This window comes from Paraphaeosphaeria sporulosa (genome assembly GCF_001642045.1).
Source record: "Paraphaeosphaeria sporulosa strain AP3s5-JAC2a unplaced genomic scaffold CC84scaffold_14, whole genome shotgun sequence".
Taxonomy (NCBI): Eukaryota; Fungi; Ascomycota; class Dothideomycetes; order Pleosporales; family Didymosphaeriaceae; genus Paraphaeosphaeria; species Paraphaeosphaeria sporulosa.
In genome coordinates this window covers 761,912-780,417 of record NW_017253373.1, presented here as the reverse complement: position 1 = coordinate 780,417, position 18,506 = coordinate 761,912, and the positions used below count along the sequence as shown (strand labels likewise).

The following is an 18,506-nucleotide window of genomic DNA, read 5'->3' as shown; positions in this document are numbered from 1 at the left end:
TTCAGATCGTGTGTATGACAGTCCTCGTGAGGTACCAAGACTAGTGCTTTCTGCGCGTGGTGTCGTCCAAAGCAGCCATGGATATGCCGACATTGCTTCAAGCCATGTGGCCTGATCCTGGGAGCGTCGGTGGCCGGACCGCCCGGCGCACGCTGACTCTACGCTACCCCACCGCCAACATTAGCCTACGTGGCGTTGTAGAGGCCCGCGCACTTTCCCATTCTACATCACTAGCGTACAAGTCTCCAAGACACGTACACATGGAGCTTGCCCCACGTGCGTCCACGACAGCCAGCCTCCACCCACCCGCAGTCTCCACCCACACGTCCGCCTTCCATGAAACTAGCGGCAATCGACGCGCTCGATACTATTCAGCAGAATACCATCAACGCGAAGCTTATTGGCTGTTGCGCGGACGTTCGGGGCAACGCTGTCTTGCGGACCTTCCATTTCTGCACCCTCGGTCATTACCTCACCTTGCCACACAGTAACAATTCGCCTTCAAGGAATCGACTACTATACAACAATATTACCTAGCCCACAAGCCCACACCGCGAGCAAGAGCTCGGTGCAGCATTACCGAGCCAGCTCTGAGTGCGCCAACACAACTCGCATCCTGGTCATCGGCCACCCTTCCACCCGAGCCTGCGGCCGGATTCCATGACGCCCTCACCTCGTACATCCCGCAAGCAGCCTCCTGCTTTAAAGGATCCGATCTTGATGTTCCGCAGCAATCTGTACTCGAGCGCGGTGCTAAGATGATAGTGAGGTGTTTAGCTCGGCCCTTCGGCTATTGAACTACGCATCATGGCCTAATGGAAACAAACCCCCAATCGCGCTACCATCTACGCTGCCACGTCCGTTTCTGCGAGGGGACCACAATGGTGGCTTGTCCATCCAGGAACTGGATAACATCTACAACCAGTCCTTACTGCAGCAGTGTGCACGAATCTGTAGTCCCGTTGAGCACAAGCAAATCTGTATAAACGACATGACAATCCGCTTGGCAGTTCGACTACGGTCACAAATGCGACATGAGTCACGTGACTTGATCAGGGTGATCAGTGCGCCAAGGCCACTGATCACACTGAGCAACTCGCATACTGATCATTGAGCACGGCCTGATCACCTTGATCAGCTTGACTAAGCAACTGATCAGGCTCAGTATATAGGAACTCGAGTGTGAGCTCTCATACTCGTGTTCAACTTGTTTATCAATCTATCGTTTGGATTACACTTAGGCCATATTGTTGACTTGTTATATATCTTCTGATACTATCGTATCAACAAGACCCCTTCCCTTCCCTCAGTTGTCTTGCCCGAGAACCAACCCTAACCCTTTAGGACTAGCTACCCTTCTGGATTTAACAGGAAGCTGGGTCTGTCGTTATGACTCTGAAGATGTTGGCTACCAGCCCGGTATCCTGTCCAGAACGTCAACATAAGACTGCGTCTTTAGGTGACGTTCATGTTTGTATCTAACCGGGAGCCCTCTCTAGCGTCATAGGAAGCGCTCGCTCGGCGCGTTGCCACCCAATATAACCAGGTCAAGGTACCCTCCCTCGAGAGTTTCGAACTGTGGACGACGAGGTCGCCGCTCCTGACCCTGGTATCCGAAACGGGATTCTAAAAGGGAGTCGGGTACTTGGGGCTTTTGGAGCGCTCGCTGTAGCTCAGCTTATCAAGTTCTGGTGAGGTCTGCCTTGGGTCTTCCGAGGTCTATGTCCTTCGTGGATGTTAACGTATTTGGGTGAATTTCGGTCGAAGAAACACGGAGATGAATGATTAACTATGATCAGATTGACGGATTTATGCAAGGGTATTTTGGTCCTGGATATTTTGTGTACCACATGCTGGTCCAAGAGGGGGCGTCCTCTGTGTTCACACCAGAACGCGGCATCATTCTTCAGGGCTTTAAATAGCTCCACTTGCCAGGGCTATTGTTGTTAAAGAGCTTCGCTCAGGGCGAGGAGAAGCAACCTCGAGGGCCTTTTCGTGATGTGAGTTGTGCGAGGCAGTGGGTTTCACACGCAGGGTAAGTCAAGAAGAGAGGTGCGTGTAAGCTTCACTCCAAGGTCCACTCGCACATCACCCCGCAGTTAGTCTATGGTGATATCGGCGTGAAATCCCAGCCTCAAGGCTCAGTCTTCCGTGGGTCTTGTTCTATACTACGTAGTATGCCAATCTACATCGTTGAGGACCCCATATGACCTGTTTTGGGTAGCGTCTTCACCGAGGGACCTTGACAGCAACCTTGGCTCCTAATAACCAGCGTAACCAGTCGCCTAATACACAGAGCTCCGAAGCTTGTACGCTTGTGCAACTCCTCTCTAATACACCACTCCTCCCTCTTGACGGCGGTCCGTTTCCTCGGATTTCGCGGAGCGCAGTTTATCAACGCCCTCGACGCTTTCTTTAGCGCTGATATTGCAATAAATCCGTTCAAGTCGAGCGTGGCGTTAGCACGGGAACCGCCGCCACCGAAGTCGCCTGCCTCTGGATTGCGAACAATGCCATCGTCCCACTCGATGTCGTCTGGGTCCCAGGCTTCTGCATCTTCAAAAAGTCTCGAATTTAGTCTTCGGATTGGAGGGTTTTAGGAATGCGAGAGGAGAGACATGCTGCCATGACCCCGAGAATTAATGGCATCGTTCCACTCGATGTTGCACTGGGAATTCTTTTGCTTATTCATCCGTTACCGCTCTAATCATTGGCCTTGGACTCGACGTCCTCTCCATAGGAACCGTAAGCGTTTCTGACGCCGAAGCTAGTGCAGTATACCTAGCAAAGCCTTCAACAACACGCGCAGTATGTCAGAAACCATGCCATATTCATCGGCAAAGCTTAAAATCATCATTGCAGTGTGGTTCGGGTGGAGTACCACGCTGTGAGGTCGAGGACCCCCCGCAGCAGTCGGCTCCACATTTGCCGAGGTTAGGAGGGGGAAAATGAAACTGGACTACAACTACAGGAAGAGACGTGTTGTCGCTGCAGCGACGGCCGCGACGTTTGCTAGGGAGTCGCGATGGACCTGAGAATCATAGGATATCTCTCAAGCATCGCACACTTCATCTGATGGGCGATACATAGAGATTGCGACCACCGTGGACGGTGTTGACGAATAGTTCCAGTAATATGGGAAGAATGTCGGATTGCGCCTATACGCTGTTTGAGGCGCAGTATTACTTCATGATGGTGACGATTGTTGACAGGTGTACTACCAGACCATCTTCTCTCGCTAGTATATTACATTTGTGTGCTGTGTTTGCACTGGCTCTGCTATAGCTCATATCCTCTCTCGTCCGCACTTCGTCTGTTTCGTCGGCCTTGGTTTGGCTGGGTATGCTGCCTTCACCTTGACCACGGATCCCAGTCGCGTTGCAGTCTAGCCTGCGCAAGGGCACTAAATGAAAACTTCCGAGTGAGCGGAGAAATCTTTTTATTTGGACAGAACCTACAAACTCGGTATGTCGTTTCGACTGCATTGCGTAAAATTGAGCCAGGCTTCGCTGGACGCGTCCGGTCGGCGTCGTTATGAGAAGCACTGTACACTGTAAACGAGACGAGATGTTTCATCTCAGGTTGTTTACTCCAAATTGTTTCCATATCAGCTACTTCCCCCCTCCATGCCGTATATCCACGCAGCGACGCAGCGGTGGTTATTGCTGGGATCCGCCTGATTACGTAGCTTAGCTTTCTCGCAACCAGCGACCCTGAGAATGCGTTTGGTAGCTCAGGGCGTCTATAACCTTGAAGACCTTGCAGATGTCACCGCTGCGTCGTTCGCAGATATCGAAACTGTCGGCCGATTCTTCCGAGCAAATGATCCTTCTGACATGTTTCATTTGAGCCTTTGGGGTCTCACGAAGGGAGTGACTCTGCAGACCGAACATGACTGTGATCTTCCTCTTGTCCATTATGCCGTCATCCAAATACGGCATCCAACGAGAGTGGGTCGGTGTTGCTGCCCAATTGACGTCCATTTTCTGAGCTTCAGTCGTTGGATGTAAATTATCGCAGCTTTGTCTAACAGCTACACGCCAAAATATATCTCCCGAAGGATTTCGTGAAGAGTACGATAAATACATTGCGCCCGCTTTGGATAGTTCTCTCGCTGGGCAAGCACAAAGGTTCCCCACGACCTCAGTATGGCAGCAAGCTCCTGAACGAGCGATTTCAACGCGTACCACAGCTCGTTGAGCTCCGAAGGGTCCTCAATTCCCAAGCGCTCGACGTGAATGCCGTCCCAGAAGTTACCTAGGTGAGAAAGTAGTGTAGCTACGAATCTGGGGCAGCTGGTGTGCGAAAGGTGCCCAACGCAGGAAAGTGGTTGAACTCTCGTCGACGACTAGATAGACCTTGCAAAATTCACGTGTGACTTCTCACTGCGGTTTGGACGGCACGGAGCTCGTGGTCTGCCTCGCCATTTCAATGACAAGGGCGACATGGCCAGCGTTGACTAGCCACTGGAATGCCTTCTTAAGCTTTCCCTTGTCGCGTGCAAGACTCAGCAAGAGTATTATAGGTCATGGGTTGATGCGATTGGTCTTGGCATCTAGGCCTCCGTGCGCCTTGCTCCACGTCAGAAGTTGTAGCCGTAGCAGGAAGCTATGAAGGACTGTATTGATTCTTATGAGAGCTGATACATGAGATGGCTTTTATGCTCGAGCTTATCGGCCCGAGAGGCTTGTACGCCTCAGCAGCTGGCGTACACCTCATCAACCTCAAACAGCTTCAGTTCCGTCACAGAAGTGCCGCTCTCCATCGCTCTCCATCCGACAGTGGTGTCGTTCCAAGGCAGCGAACTTTCGAGCCTCTCGTTCTAAAGTGGTCAGCCATCGAAGACCTAGACTTGAACCATCTTCTTGGAGCGAAGTGATGAGGGGCGACTAGAATGGGCGAGATATCGCTGTCATGCTGGTGGAAAGACCACGGCGTTCGCCAGACCCTAAGTATGTCAGCAGGACGTTCTATGCTGCCTACTGCATCAAGTCACCAAAAAGAAGAGCGCAGTCTCTAGAGAGCTTTCCTGTGTTCGGCCCCGAAGGACCAAGCGTTTGCGATTTTTTCGTAGAGCTCCTCGATATCGTGTGAAGCGGAGAACGGTGATTGCTCCGTGAGGTTACCACCCCAACTAGTGTTCATGACGAAATCTGGAAGAAAGTACTTTGGAAACAGGAGGCGCAGGTCTCTCAGACCCAGTTCCAAGCTGATGGACACCCCGTGACCCTCTTGTAATGCTTCATCCAGGCTCCCGCGCTGCTTGTCTTGTTCTGGCACCCTGGCACTGGACAGATCGTGGGTATTCCCGGTGGTCTTCCACTCGAGTCGAGACTTTGACAAAGTCTTTGGCAATCGAAAAGCTCTCCACTCTCTGGACGACGAGCAGTTTGACGACATTCGTTGCATCGCTTCGATTTCGGTCCTGTTGCTGAGTTAGTGGCCATATCGTCCTGGTGCGTACAGGTAGCATGATCAAAGAAATCGCGTCAATTTCTGGTGCGTTGGTGCCGCGTATATCAGGCTGCTGCTGCGTACGCGCAGAACAAGCCAGAAGATGGAAGGTGCGTTTGTCGCGTGCATGCCTGTTCGGGGGCCCGTGCGGCCAATCAGGTCTTCCCGACAGCACGCATCACGCTAAGCTTCGTTCAGCCACGTAGCCCCTCAAGTCCCGCATCGGATTGAATGCCTGAAGCTCGCAGCATTTATTCACCTACGCTGCAGCATACTATCTGAATTTTCCTCGCCAGCAAAGAGCCCACAAGATCTAGATGTGATTACTTGAATTTGGGTTGTTGGTCCTGTTGCCTTGTGCCGGCGACAGACCGTGAGCCTCTCGTCAACACGGCGCTGGATTAGTAGGACGCAGCGAGAACCCCTGTTCAACAACAGAGAACGTGGACACGTCCAGGGAAATAAGATTGCGATGAACCTGGTAGGCAGCTGATTTGGGTCATGGAGTCTCCAACATAGAGTAATCCCATTCCCCTGTTGTGGGGTCTGTGATACAGATTGTCCGAACCGCATCACGTTTGTTGAGTGTAATGAGAGCAGCTTTGCCTTGCCCTGGATGAGTGAGCCTGGATTGGGTATTTCTACCGTCTGATCATGCCTACTTTGGTCTGAAAGATGTGTAAATGTACACCGCCGCGCAGGCGCGAGGCTGTTACGGACCCGCATCGCTGCTCCCTTGTAATTACTAAGCAGGATGGACGTTTGCGAGTAGCACTGCCGCAGAGAGAGGGATAGGTCACCTATAGTGCGACTGCCAAGGGTGATGGCGCAGAGGAACAGAGAGGTGACAGGGGCAAGTATGGTTCAGCCGCGCTGTTCACTGGTCAGCCAGTACAGTAAGGTCAAAGTGATCGTTCCTTTTAAACTGCAACTCTCTGGCAGCGAATCAATGGCTTTCGTCGCCGGCGGTGTGAAAGCTTATGGTGCTATTCGTACCAGTGTGAATATGCAGCTAGACGGCACCAGACATACGTTTTGAGCGCAGAACACATATGAAAGTTTCGTATTGATATCGCTGGAGTGGTAACGCGAAGAGAGACTATTTTATGATGAAGTTATGGAATCTATGAACTCCTTTTAAGTAATCAGGTAAAGCACGTGCTCTAAATGCATGTGAGGGCCGTCTCACTGGGAGTTGAGGGTGACAGGAGGAACCCGGCGTTCGCAATCTACTTTCCCTTTCGATAACAACATATTAAAACCGCTTATAGGCAGTTTGATGCTTAGATGTATGCCTCACTTCGTTTCCCGTAATGAGCTTCCTCTTTACCCAAAGCTACTTTCGACCCAATTGGCGAATCTACCTTGGGTTGAACTACAGCTGTATACTGGGACGCCTCCTTCTTTTCGCCATAATAAACGCTTGACTCTATGGTCTATTACCATAACGGACTGGCGACTGGTAATATAACATAGTCTTTTTCTTGGCCATTTTGAGAACATCCTATTCTAGCGAATTCCTCTATGCCAATGCCGTCCCACTGTGTCAAGTGATTGCCGACTGCCCCTTGGTCTGGTCTATCATAATGGACGCATATCTAGAACAGAAACCCGAATTGTATTAATGCGGACCGTGGGCCTCCAATGGCCACGAGCGCCCGCGCGTCAGTTCTGGTACGCTCCCTGGACGCCATGTCCCCATGCTCGTTGACCGCAAGGCGAAGATCGATCAAAACCGCCAGAGCGAAAAGTGATGCCTTCCACTACGCCAGGCCACCTTTTAGCACGCTATACTCGCCTGGCTCGGCACAGATCACCTTTACGTCAAATGGAGGAGCGTGACGAAGTCTATGGGGAAACAGGGCGTATAGCTGATCCCAGCTGGATCTTATTGTGATTTCACTGCCTGCGATAGGATCATGCACGTTAGTGTGATACAGTTCTCTACTTGCAACACTTCCCTATCCATCTATATGGCTCGTAGGGTACGTCACTATTAGGGTTAGTAACGGCTGTGTAAGTAACTTTCATTCTTTCAACCTGTATTGGTGAAGGTATCATCTAGGTGCTTGGGGAATTCGACACTGCGTGAGCCTGTGGATACGGTGTATGATGAAGGATATTGTAGTGCATGAGAAGGGTGTACGGTACTCTAACGTGCTAAGGATCTTAAGAAAGCTTTGTTAGAGACACGTAGATGCGAGTATGCTTAACATCGAACTCTTGCTCGCTCTCTTATTCGCCATATTTTCTTCGGTTCGGCGGTCTCTCTTACAACTTCAATCAAAGTACTATACTCAGTAGCCCGCATTTTCCGATGTTGGTTTCGGGGAAAAGGGTGAGTGTGGGGACTGTAAGCCTATGTGTATCGGTAAGTCGATGGGGTAAAGGGGTACTAGCAAAAGTGAAGAGCTAACTGGAAAAGTTCACCTAGAGTCCTCGCAAATATCGAGTTGAGGTGCGGATAGGATCAAAGTGATACGGGCAAGGCGATGCCGCTGTTACCTTTCCAATGTACTACGCATCGGCGCCACTTCAAGGGACTTGAAGTAACTAAGGTTTACCTTTAATAGCTGTTAACTCTATAAAACCTGTATATGCCAATCTGCTGCTAATGCCTTGCCCCTTTCCCCTCACCCTCGATTTGCCGATGTGCCCACTCTCGCAGCGCTTCCAGTGGTCCGTATTACGGACGTTTCTACCTGGTTACGATTACGTTACGGTTGCTGGTTACTACGGTACGGACGCTACGGTAGAGAGACCTTGACTGTACCACAGCGTATCCGTAGTGACAAAATGGAGCGTACGGTTCTACTGTTGTGCCTCTTTCCTAATTAGGAAAGAGGCGTGAGTCGAGCGTCTAGTTACAAGTTATCTAGAGTCCCGTTATCGCCATCGACTACCATAAGTTCTTCACCTTTGCCTTGTATGTAAACTCTGAGCTTTCTGCCGCATCTGAAAGCCTGGTCGCTCCTATAAGGTCAACTCACGCCTCTCCCCTATTTACGCAACCGTAGAGCCGTACTACGGCTCAAAACCGCGTTACGGATCGTCGCTATTACGGTGAAAGCTCTCTACGTTACCGACCGCCAGAATACGGCATCGAACCGTACCGTAAGCAACCGTATTACCGACTGTTGGACGCGCTGAACTTTCGTCGGCCTCCCGTGCAAACAACATGTTAGTCTCGGGCATCGAGACACCGCCAAACTCAAAAGCTGATAGTTGCTACTACCCTAGACCTCGCCATGCACCATTCGTTCAACCTCGCGTTCAAATAGTAATGCGAGGTTCGATAGACGCCCTCGTGGATGTAGTCTTTGGTGATCACGTCCCACGCAGTGTTTGCAAGTGGACCACGATTTTCTTCAGAAACAAGGACGCTAGTAATGAAGTGAAAACGGCTTTGGCAAGCTATGCAAGGGCCCCATTAACCAGCCTGTCCTCAAACCCGAAAGCTGTCTCTAACTAGCACGATCTTGGGCCCACTTACTTCGACTTGCTGAGTGCTTTGGTTGCCTACTTTCCTAGAAACCGTTCCCATGGTGGGGGGCACCATGTTACATTAGATGATGGGTTGCACATCGCATAAAGGAGAATGACTCTTGTACACTTGCTAGCTGCGCCCTTGAGGCTAAGCTCTCTACTAGGACGCGCATGCCAATGCTACAGCGCGAAGGGATTCCCGCCTTGTACGAGGAAACACCTGGACTTCCCACAAATGCTTCTTTTGCTCGCCGACCTGTCTCCATACAGGCGGGTGGGCACTGGCAAGGTGGTGCGAGCATGTGCATAATCCAAGCAGAAGTACTGGAAGGATGGTGCTAAGGAAGCTCTCCGGGCGTTATTTTCACGCGTCTCTAGCGTGATGGACCATTTCACGATACTTGGTGCGGGAAGTTCGAGAACCATTGTGGGGAATACGCATGCGACCGGTGGCTCCAGGCGGGGATCCAATCGGCACTCCTGGCGAGAGATGGCGGTTGAAGGCGTTTTCTGTGACACTGCGTCCGAATGCAGAATGCAAGATGTTCGGCTATCAACGAGGGAGGTCCAAGGGACGTAACGTTCGCGTGGCATCGTTGTGTTGCGCGAGTGTCGTCACCACGAAAACGTTGAAACAACTGAGTCGCACAACACCAGCCTCCCACAGTGTGAAGCGAATATCGAAATTACGTTATCAGCCGAGTCTCGTGGTGCCCTCGGAGGCTTGCCCGTCTGGCTCTCGACACTTCCACCGACGCCTCCGCGCTCCACACAGGGATATCAGCCCGAACCAATCCACCATGCCTTTTCTGCTCCATCTGCGAAAATGCCAGGCCAAGCTCGGGCCAACGTTCTCGCGCCAGGCCATCCAGCCGGTCCGCTCGCCCTGGAAAAGGAAGGCAGTCACAGGGACGGGAGCCATATGGGAATGGAAGGAGGGAAACCTGGGGATTGGAGGCCTCGGTGCGTTTCACTCCCGCTGCGGGCAAACCGTGGAGCAAGCTCCCCGGCACATCATACTGAGAATGTTAGTTCGTGCCTCCCTAGCGCTGCCGCCTACGATGGGCACCGAAAGGCAGAAGGCACACATGTGCACGACCGCCACCCCCGAGCCGTATGCCGATGACCAGGCGCCAGTGCCAGCGATATCTCCACCCTTCCCGCGAGACGGCCCGGCGCCCGTGCCAGCCATGCCTCCACCCTTCGCCCCGCCAGATGAATTGGATTCGGTTGCTGACGGTGTGTCCGCTCGCGCGGATAGCCCGATCACCATCACGTTCATCGACGCCCAGGGCAACGTTACGCCTACGTCCGTCACGCCTTCAGCAGACGGCGAAGACACACTGCTCAGCCTCGCCCAGGACCATAACGTGGCTGTTCTGGGCACATGCTGCGGCGAGTGTTCGTGTTCGACGTGCCACATGGCGGCTGTGCAGAATGCAGTCTCGATGGGGGCCATCGCAACTCAGGAGGAAATGGACATGCTGGAAGCTGCGGGGAACATGACGAATACAAGTCGGCTGGGGTGTCAGGTGAGGCTCGACAACCGGCAGATGGACGGCCTGGTAGTGCAGGTCATGCATCCAGCTCCTGGGCCCAGTCAGGGGGTAGGGACAACCTTGTTGGGGGAGGAGGTCCACGCTCCGGATCAAGATCCAGCGCGTTAAGATGGGGGCCTCTCGTGCGAGGAGACGTACGAGGAGGAAGAAAAGACTGGCTGAAGAAAGAATTATGAGCGACATGTATGCGTTGCCAAAGGGGTATGCGATGTAGCCGAGGATAGAGCGACGCAGCTATACTATTTTCCTATGTCATTAACGCAAGTTAGGAAAATCTGGAGTATGCCCTTTTCTGCATGCCTCTGCTGCATTCTTGATTCGAAAAGTGATGATCGATCCACTGCGATAGACAACGGACGTGAGCTTGACGCCAAACCTGAAGAAGCATCAAAGCTACCACGCGTCGATACGATGGCGCGAAAAGAAGAGGCTGAGAAGCAGACAAACGTTTGTTTCCTCACGCGTGCTTGCTCGCAACCTGTGTCAGGTTGGCCAGCCCTCAGCGTCCGCGCGTTCTCATTGCGAGGAAGGAGGACAGCACGAGGATCGTGCACGCTGACCGGTGAACTAGGCGCTGGATTTTCACCGTCGACCATTCCCCTTGGGTTTTAAGAATGGTAGTTGACCTCCAGGTAGCCGCCCACCGCCAAATTTGTTGGCAACAACCCACCCAGTCCACAGGCTACTCGTCCCAAACTCTGCTTCGTCAAGCATCGTGCGTGCCGCATATAGACCGCGATGACTTCAATCATCGCCCGAAGCTCATTTCCCTCGCCACCTCCGGAACGCTTCCCAAAATTCGTCTTTATCCCTGCGGCGGCGATGAGGGGCGCTTACGATGACGAAGCGCGCAAGGCTAGGAAATGCAAGGCGCCATCTGCAAAGTATACTCGCGCATACCCAAACAAAGACCGAATACTCCTCGGCATCGGACACGGTGGACACACGGAGGATGGTGGTGAATGCGATGGCGATGGCGAACCCGCACATGTACAGCTGCAACGCTCAAGCAGTGGCCTATCTACCTGCAACTCTCTCCTGTTTGCATCGTTTTGCCTCATCTTTGGCGCGGTGGTAGGTCTTTTGGCATGCGATGGTGTAGCACGCGTATGCGGAAGAGCGAATTGATCGGCGCGTAGCCGACAATGCGGCCGTCGTGTTGGATAGGCGCCACAGGTTGGAGCGACGCCGAAGAGGCAGTGACGTGAAACTTGGGCTATCTGGGCACGCTGGGCGGTGTGGTGTATCATACAGCGTGTTTATGGAGGCGCGTCTCTCAAAGCGTTCGGCAGACTCCTTGGCGAGGATCCGGGAGTATTGAGTTCGTTTGATAGAGAAATATTTAGTCAAAGGGATGGAGAAGTCTAATGTGTCCGCTTTGCAAGGAGTCAGCATCGAACTAATGTGCCAAATGAAGTCAGAAACGCTTGCCTTGAACGTCGCGACAAGCTGTTGCCCCATACGACCGTTGATGTACCGCACCTCCGGCAAGATCATTGTCGAATCCCTGGGAAGTGGATGTAAAATGCATCATTTCTATTCTTCAAACCTTCCGCATCGGGCATCACCGTGTATCTACTCACCCGGAGAGTAATGAACAACGTCTAATCCGCTTCATTCCCTCGCGATTTCGTCTCCCCGCACCAGTTCTGGCGTATACAAGTCAAAATTATGCTCTCATGGTCGCATCTGGCCGAAGACGTCGAATCAAAGCACTTCAGAGAGAAGCTTCGCAGGAGAAGGTCGCGCCTAAATGCGTAGTCAGGCACTCCGCCGAGAAAGGGTTGCGAAAGAAAAGATATGGACTGGACGGTCGCGACTCCCGAGTGTTTATGCATTTGCTGGTCTCATGATCTTCTTCTGAGCCTTTGGCGCGTGCATAGCAGCATGTGGTTGATGATGTGATGTGAGGAGAAACCGTAGCGGTGCCGGTTAGGGAGAATGCTTGGAAGATCGGGGTCATTATGTGGAGTCTGAAGAAATGAGCACGTAATGAACGCTGACGACGCTGCGTTGGCGTCGCTTCCGGATCTATGCGCGCAGTCGACCACCATCCTTTGGTGGGGCGTGGTCACATGGCTACGCACGACTCGACGCGTCAACGAGATTACGTTATCGATATCGGCGATAAGGCGACGGTGATGGCGCTGCAACGCCAACACCAATTTCCATCAACACCAACACGCTGCCTGAGAGCGCTCCATCCCGCCCAGCAGCGGAGACCTGGATCGTGCTCAAGTCCTCGCCACAAGGTCCTGTCTCTCGCGACCATGTCGTCAAAGCGTGGCTGAGACGAGCTCCAAAACGATGAGCCTGCATTTACGCCCGCTCACGAGGTACCCGCAATGCAACCTCACCTGGCCATCCGCAAGCGTCATTCGATTCTCGACCGCTCCTTTTCTTTCCCGTCCAGCCCCAGCATTTCCCGGATCTAGTGTGCAATCGGCGCTGTCGCACACTCATCCTAGCACAAACTCGACCTTGCTATGCTAACGGACCGAGTCTTCGTCTTCTGCTGCTTCCACCCGCTCTTCCACACCCTCTCGGCCGACGACTCTGTCTGAGACAACCTCAGAGAGCACGTTTCCAAGGTAGAGCCTAGGAAGGTGAAGGTCTGCACCTTTCCAAGACCGTGTCCTGTACTTGCAGCTAATTATTCTGAAAGTGCCAGTTGTAACTAGGTAATAAATTAGCTTCCGCAAAGTTATGACTTCCTGATAGCGTCTCATGGTAACAAAATCCTGATCGCCATCATATCCAGGTACTTGGTCGGGGTCTCATCACCACCCTGCCCGATAACTCCATTGATTGTCGCCTAGAATTCGCTCAAACCCATTAGTGTCCACTTGTTGCTACTTCCTCAGCCGAGTCCCCAGCTCCTCAGTTGAATGAGCATGTTTCCCAAATGTGGCGCCTCCGACAGCCTCCGTGTCTGCGAGGTGGGTTGCTAGCATCCGCTTTGTTTGTGCAGGCGGCATATATTTGCCTCTCGTGCGAGCTATTGGCAAAGGGAACTGACCTGTGAGGTCCATTGCGAAGTCTTAGGGAAGGCGAGGCGACCAGGCCCGATACAGGGTAATTTACTTTGCGCTGGAAACTAGCAGACATCTATCAATGAATACGCCCAGGTCCGTACTGTTTCGTCGCGTTCGTGGTTGTTCGTCCGTTGGAAAGGCTCGATTCGCGTGGGTTCGTGCTCAAATGTGCCTCACCGTTGCTGGTGGAGTTGATGGTTGTCGATGCAGTGAAATCCTGGAAGCTGCTTAGATGTTCCTAACACTCTTGTAGATGTTTTCAATATGGATACCGGCAACTCGAATATTCTAAGGGTGAGGTGCGAGTTCGACCTCGGTCCGTGATCTCGTTGTTCGAAGCACTGGCGTGCCACGCCGACTCAACTGTTACCCTCAATTTGAGGGTGGCTCTTGTTGTCATCTTTTTGCACCCTGAATTTGCGTATCGCTCCTGTCCTCGGTCTCGCTGCTGGCTTCTCGTCAGGCTTCTGATTGGTGGATTAGCTGGCGACAGGCGTTATTCGCAATCTGCCTCGGGCGGACGCCCGGAAGCGGCGACATGCCGTGTTGATAGGAACCTGCCTACGACATGTATTGCCGCTCGGATGGGCGCTTAGAAGGCGCGAGTCGCATGGCAAGGGAAGGTTCTGGCTAGATTTATATTCGCGAAATCACGATTGGCATGTAGCAAAGTGAAGATTTGTGTCTCCCTAATCAGGAGCAGATGAGTGACCAGACTACCATGAATTAGAAATACAGGTAGGTTGCATTCCGATTGTACAGGATTGATGCGATCTGACCCTGTCCAGGGTCACAATTTACTACGCAGAGTACCAGCGGGAATAGGAAATTATTCCCTTGGGATATGACCAAGACGATGGGAAATTGTCCTTACGTACAGTACTTCGTAACTATCGTAGGTTTCTACAACTTGCGCAAGGTTAAGTAGCGATAGGCCCAGTCTCGGTATCCAGACGTTATAGAACGTCCTAATACCTGCGCAACGTACACCCTTGCCCTTATAAGTGCCTCTAGCAATGCCCTCAAAAGTAGATGATGATAAAAACATCTTTGGTAGTTGTATAGACGTAGCTCGTTAGCTTTCAATTGGAGGCAGATTTTTCTAGATCCTTCGGCATCGTAGGAAAACGGAGACCGTGAAGTCATCCCAGGAGCAACCCTTGGGGGAGAATGGTGATGACCGCTTTGCACCTGACCAAGTATCCATTTGGTTGCATGTTATCCAGCAGCAATGCTGAGAGGGTAGTGTTTCCCGAGCGGACGATATTAATCGCCAGCGGTTGAGCACAGTGAGCGGTGGGAGGAGTGAGCGTGGGAGGGAGCTTAAACACTGACTGGGCTCCGACCTTCAGTGGTGATAGCGGCGCTAGTCGTCGCGTACTTCTATATTATCTCATTTGCCTCATTCTTATACTATATTTATCATGTTTCTGTCCTCGTGATGGCTCTATCAAGCCCTCACAACGTACAGCAAGCAGCACACTAACCGACTCCTTTTTAAGACTACTCACTACAACGCCCTTTCTCTTTCTTGAAGATTTACAGTACTCCTATTGACTAGCTAGACCACAAGGTCGTTTGCAAAGTAGGCGGTTTCTTTAACATCATCCAAGTATTGTCTCTACAATGAATCTCATCACCTGCTTTGCAGCCGTTTTTGCGGAATTTGCCGCTTACGCGGACCCTCCAGTCGCTCCGGGCTCTGACCTCTCTGGTGGCCCCACCTTCGGTAAGGCTCCACGCGACTATGTGACAAACAAAACTCGCTCGGCAGCAGCCGACCTCGCCACTCACTCCCACACCACGGACGTCAAGGACTCGCTTGTTGAGGGAGCGCATCAAGATATCTACACAGCTGGCGTCGTTGCACGAACCACTGACGACGGGGATGCCGTGCTAGCTTTGGAGAAGTGAGTGGCTAGCGGACTTGGTGCTTGACCCCTGGGGTCTCTGCAGGCCTAAAAGGTCAGTGACTCGGTCAATATGGTATAGTTCTCCTGCGAGAGGTGTACCTACTACCTGAAATGACCTTGGCTGACACTTGGTCGAGGCCGAAACGACCCTGGGACAGTCTGAGATGACGTGGCGGGTCTGATGAGTTTCATGTATCTCGACAGTCAATGAGAGTATCGCCAACAACAACGATTGGGCACGGTTAGCTTTTTATAGTGTTTAACTTGACATCTATATCGTGCCTTTCGTCATCCTGGGACTGAGAATCCTGCATGCGTTCGTCGTGCACGGACGGTGGCTCTTGGCGCGCGCCGAGTGCGTCTTCGCTCTATGTTTCTGCCGCCTTGACACCTCGACCTCCCTCCACCCACGCCGAGTGCTCTCCTTGTACGCAGAGTTGAACAATCGCCTTGCGCATCTGTCATCACTCTGGGCCGCCCTGCTTCTCCCTTCCTTCATGCAACATGGGCCGCGTCGCCTAACTTGGCGGCGCAAATGGCGCCAACTCCTTGGTCGGGCCGATACCGTGTCCGTGCACGCGATGCGCGGTTTCGCCAGATGCGCGCCTATCACCAAATCACTGAGTTGCAGAAATCGAGTTACAGAGCCACCCACAATAGCTTAATTGTTCTAATAATCCATCTAAATACTAAACAAACTACTGCGAAAAAGATGGACTACTTGAATTTCTGTGGGAGTTTGATGTTCCTGCCAACCCTCGTAGTTCTCACAGATGAAGGATCACGGCCCTGATCACCTCCCCTACCCTCTGCAACTACCTCACGCCTCTATTTTTTCTGTATAGGCTTTGTAGCAGGCTCTAAAGCCTTCCTCTTTCCCTTTTGGTAAGTTTGTATAGGCTTTTTAGTGTTTTGTTTCTCTTTTTCTTTACGTTGGCGTGTAGCCTGTTTCTTAGCTGTAATCCTCTCCTTTTCTTCTCGCCTTTAAATCCTTAACCTTGCTCTTTCTTCTTTCTCTTGAAGTTGATGTACCTTTTTCAAGGCCTTTTCTGCCTTCTTATGAGCTTTTTTAAGTTGTTGCTTCTCAGCTTCTTGGTCTTTGATCCTTTGGCGGAACTGGGCCTCCCTCACTTTAGATGGGGACCAGAATACAGCGCCCCTGCGGTACTCCTGGCGTTGCTGTAGGTCTAGGGGCTTGCTTTTCTTCTCGTGTTTCTTCTTAGAAAGTAGAGCCTTTGATAAGCCTTCTACTTCTGTGTGGAGTAGCTCATTTTGGATTGATATATGGTGGAGTGAGCGGCTTAGCTTTTGAGCCTCTCTACTACTCTGGTCCTTTACTTCTGATCGTATTAGGCTATGCAATTTGAGCCAATCCTCTCTACTAAGGACTGAGCTAGAGTTCTCTCTCTCTTCTTGCTCTGGTGTTGATTTCTTGAACCGTTTAAGTATAATCTCTGGGCTGAGAGGTATTATTCTAGTTGCTTGGAAAGACCTTAGGATTGTTTTTTCTTGAAAGGAGCAGGTCTAGGCTTCCTAAAATAGTGGGAAGAAGTCTCCTTTCTTAACTGGTAATAGTCCTTGGGCGTTGTGGAGGTATTTTGTGAGCTGTTTTGAATAGGCAGACGATAGAGGCTTGAACATCACCACATCTAGTGGCTGTAACGTGTGGGTTGAATGAGGGGGGAATATTAGGAGGAGAATTCGATTCTGATCATAGAACTCGATGAAATCCATAGTGATGTGGGATCCATGGCCGTCAAGGATCAATAGCTGATAGGATTGTCGTGATTTCTGCTTAGTGTATCGATTAAACACCTGTTCAAGCCACGCTAGGCTAATATCTTTGTTGGTCCAGCCAGAGGGAGATGAGCTGACGTGAACTTGGTGTTTTCTAGCCTGAATTCTATCTACCCAAGAAGCTTGAAGGGCTGAATTTGCAGAGGCAAAGATTAGAGCAGGAGGGAGAGCTGATCTATTACCACAAACACATGCTTGTAGTGTTATCCACTCTCTATTACCATCTTGAAGGGCTGCTGTAACTTCCTTTCGGTCCCATATTGCTTTACTGAAGATCCTTTTACTTCTTCCAATCACCCCAATAAGGAAGCCTTTCTCATCCATATTGTACGTGTGACGTGGCTCTATATCGTATTTCTCAATAACCTCTATCAGAAGTTGAAAGAATAGTTGATATTTATCCTCTGAATCAGCATGGTGGCGATCGCGATCCATTCCAGTACTCCATCGGGGGGTAATAGAGATCCCATGGCGGGTGAGAAATCGGGTAACCCAGCTCTCGCTCACTGGCTCCTTTGCTATAGCTGACGCGAAATTTTGTACCATCTCCCTTGTAGGTGGTAGCCGACGAGCTGTAAGCTGTTCTATATAGCTTACAAGCTCTAGCTCTTGTTGTGGAGTGAGCTTTTGTGTGTTGGCGTGCTGGGTAGTAGATGAGGCTGTTTCACCCTTGTGCTGGCGCGTCAACGTTGAGCGTACAACACCATATTTTTTTGCTATTGCAGTGTACGTAAAAGTTTCGCCTGGTCCTAGGGAGTTGATTTCTTCAATCGCTTCGTTGATTGGATCCATATTGGTTGAGTTATGAGGTTGTGAAGATTGCGCGATTTTTCTGAGATCGCGCATCTGGCGAAACCGCGCATCGCGTGCACGGACACGGTATGATCGCGTACTGTGTCAGCGCCGCCACGCACAGACGACTGGGGAAAATTGGCAAATTATACTAATGAGGCATACTCCAGGGTCCCGTAACCTCCTGGAGGAGCGCCGCGTCGCCGGGTACTACACTGCTCCTGACCAGCGCAAGCGATCTCCCTCGACCAACAAGCGTCGCACGTGGGGTACGCCCGATCCAAAGGAAGCCGCCTAGCGACTGCACCTCACCCTGTGGAAGCCGTGCACCGACTGCGCAACGGGTAATACATACAAGGGATGGAAGTCCTTGCCAAGGCCTCTGAGGCAGGTCGGTCACAGCACCGTGAGGTCTGTGGGCAACTTGGTACCGACGGCCAGCGGCGCTCTGCCTGGTGCAAGGCTAGCAA

General features: G+C 51.7%; 4 protein-coding genes across 4 annotated transcripts; 2 read left to right on the top strand and 2 right to left on the bottom strand.

Annotated features, from left to right (window-relative positions):
* Positions 1-9,740: 9,740 nt before the first annotated feature.
* On the top strand, positions 9,741-10,607 carry CC84DRAFT_1264171 (uncharacterized protein; the record flags this gene model as incomplete). Its single annotated transcript, XM_018185286.1, has 2 exons — positions 9,741-9,903; positions 9,973-10,607. The coding sequence occupies 2 exons, from the start codon at positions 9,741-9,743 to the stop codon at positions 10,605-10,607; spliced, it is 798 nt and encodes a 265-aa protein (XP_018030195.1).
* A 4,553-nt stretch (positions 10,608-15,160) lies between these two features.
* On the top strand, positions 15,161-15,615 carry CC84DRAFT_1222831 (uncharacterized protein; the record flags this gene model as incomplete). The annotated part of the gene is made up of 2 exons (XM_018183423.1): positions 15,161-15,444; positions 15,585-15,615. The coding sequence occupies 2 exons, from the start codon at positions 15,161-15,163 to the stop codon at positions 15,613-15,615; spliced, it is 315 nt and encodes a 104-aa protein (XP_018030194.1).
* A 615-nt stretch (positions 15,616-16,230) lies between these two features.
* CC84DRAFT_1232420 (uncharacterized protein) lies at positions 16,231-16,746 on the bottom strand (the record flags this gene model as incomplete). The annotated part of the gene is given in 2 exon segments (XM_018183758.1): positions 16,231-16,429; positions 16,445-16,746. Coding segments are annotated over 2 exon segments (456 nt in total), but the record flags the coding sequence as incomplete, so codon positions are not given.
* A 960-nt stretch (positions 16,747-17,706) lies between these two features.
* On the bottom strand, positions 17,707-18,036 carry CC84DRAFT_1232414 (uncharacterized protein; the record flags this gene model as incomplete). The annotated part of the gene is made up of 1 exon (XM_018183757.1): positions 17,707-18,036. A coding segment is annotated over one exon (330 nt), but the record flags the coding sequence as incomplete, so codon positions are not given.
* Positions 18,037-18,506: the final 470 nt, after the last annotated feature.